This window comes from Mus pahari, chromosome 6 (assembly GCF_900095145.1).
Source record: "Mus pahari chromosome 6, PAHARI_EIJ_v1.1, whole genome shotgun sequence".
NCBI classification, from domain to species: domain Eukaryota; kingdom Metazoa; phylum Chordata; class Mammalia; order Rodentia; family Muridae; genus Mus; species Mus pahari.
In genome coordinates this window covers 35,602,618-35,604,741 of record NC_034595.1, presented here as the reverse complement: position 1 = coordinate 35,604,741, position 2,124 = coordinate 35,602,618, and the positions used below count along the sequence as shown (strand labels likewise).

General features: G+C 44.3%; 1 protein-coding gene across 3 annotated transcripts in view; it reads right to left on the bottom strand.

The window, feature by feature from the left end:
* Nucleotides 1–2,124, bottom strand: part of Ccdc171 (coiled-coil domain containing 171) — a 317,157-nt gene that overhangs the window by 277,170 nt on the left and 37,863 nt on the right. For all 3 annotated transcript variants that reach the window (XM_029540270.1, XM_029540269.1, XM_029540271.1), the window contains exon 7: nt 210–356. In XM_029540270.1, coding sequence (XP_029396130.1) covers nt 210–356 — 147 coding nt within the window. The remainder of the gene's footprint in view (nt 1–209; nt 357–2,124) is intronic.

The following is a 2,124-nucleotide window of genomic DNA, read 5'->3' as shown; positions in this document are numbered from 1 at the left end:
CCAGGCTGGCCTCAAACTCAGGAATCTGCCTGCCTCTGCCTCCCCAGTGCTGGGATTAAAGGCGTGCACCACCATGCCCGACTTAAAATTTTTCAAAGGAGCCAAATATACAATTGAAGCGGTCCCCGTTTTTCCTGACTCATGATGTCCTTTAGTCTGAAGTCACCGCACGAATAGCACATAGCTTTTTGAAAACTGGTAAGCCGTACCTCAAACTCTTTCCTCAGGCGCTCCTCCCTTTGAGTGCTAAACTCAAGCTCGCTCGTCTGTCGCCGTAGAAGGTCAGAGCAGTCCATGTGTTCTGCTTCTAACTGTTCCACTTTTTTCTGCATACTTTGCACAGCACTATCTTGCTCCTAGAAAATAATTCACTTTGATTCAGTAGTTTGTAAGCTATTGATAACTAAGAGTTACAGTACAGAAGGCGTGGAGTAAAATCTGGGCTTCAGTTATAACAGTGGGTTATCCTGTAGAGGTAGGAGACAGTTACATCTTTTCCACAGTGCCTCAGGATGTACATGTGACTTCTGTGATTAGTAAGTGTGATTAATAAAGCCTGTAACTAACGTTATGTATGGGACATCAGAATATTACACTAGCTCAAATGACCTCTGAGGGTATGTGCAGCAGTGTTGTAGTTCAACTGTCACATACACTTTCTCTTGTCATTAATATGTGTGAGTATTTAGGAAGAATCTGTCCCTTTGTGTGATAAGAGCTGATTAGCTTGAACACTTACTAGACCTTTGAGAGACATTACTGTGAGCACACAGTACTTCACTACTGCCTAGTGCGCTTAACGTTAGAACCACTAGATGGCTGTGTTTCATTTCCTCTTCCATTTTCAAAAGGTTTTCAAAGAAAATAGCTGAAGCTTCTCTATTTAAATAGCTTTATGCCTTTTTCCAGTGAAACTTAAAAATCATGTCTAGATCGGAATGTAAAACAAAACTGATAGATGGATAGATAGATAGACAGACAGACAGATAGATAGAAAATTTTCCACAAAAATTAATCTAAAATAATCTATGATCACTCCCACATCCCTCTCTCCCACCTTCCCCCACCAACATACATGAACACACACAAAGAGCTCGGGATGGGGAAGGTGGGGCTTACAAGAGCCTCTGACCGCTTAAAACAGAATCTGGGTACATAGATTTCAATCATAATTCTCCACCAAAGTCGGTTTTGTTTGTTTGATTGACTGTTACTGAGCAATTCTAGGTTTCCTTTTTGGATTTTTTTTTTTATTCTCCTTAATAAAAGCATTTAAAAAGTAACTCAGGGGGACATTTTATTAGAGTTTGAGGAAACGACATAGCAGGCAAGCTATAAATCTCAGCAGCCGCTGGGAAAACAGAGATACAGAAGAAGAAAAGCCATTCCTTGTGCGTCAGGGCCCAAGAAAGCCGGCTCGTCCAGCGGTGAAGGCTGATAGGCAGCTGCATGCTGGAAGGGAAGAGAGGGGCTTCACAGGCCCAGTGACAAACGTCAGAAGTCAGGGGAAGCCTGCTTAGGCTTTGTCCATTTTCCTAAAGAAACGGAAGAACGACTTGTGCTTTTTTCAGTTAGAACTCAAGCTACTCTTCCCATCTCCTCGGCCTGTCCTCAGGTGAATCAGCTCTCCTGTGGGGTGGTCTCCCAGTCAGGTGATTGATGGGGCCACTGATATTTTGTCTTAAGGAAGGAGAAAATGGTATCTAATGTTCCAATCTTTGGAGCACATCAGAATGGCATGTGCTGACCCAGGGCCAGACGGGTGGCCCATGCTTTTGACCATGAAAAAGCATTTTCCCTTACCAGGCCCCAACCACACCCTCTCTCTCCACCTTCTTGCGTGTTGTTTTAAATTCTGGGGAGAGCCCAGCTGAGCTTCCCCTTTCTAGGGTTCCCAGGGAAATGGGAGGTAACCACATGGAACAGGGCCATCACCAATGGCCTCCAAAGCTACTCCCTGTAATACCACTTTCCATACAAATATATACCCACTTCCAAGAATTCCTGGCCACTCCAAAAAAAAAAAAAAAAAATCAGCGGGGCATGGTGGCACATGCCTTTAATCCCAGCACTCGGGAGGCAGAGGCAGGCGGATTTCTGAGTTCGAGGCCAGCCTGGTCTACA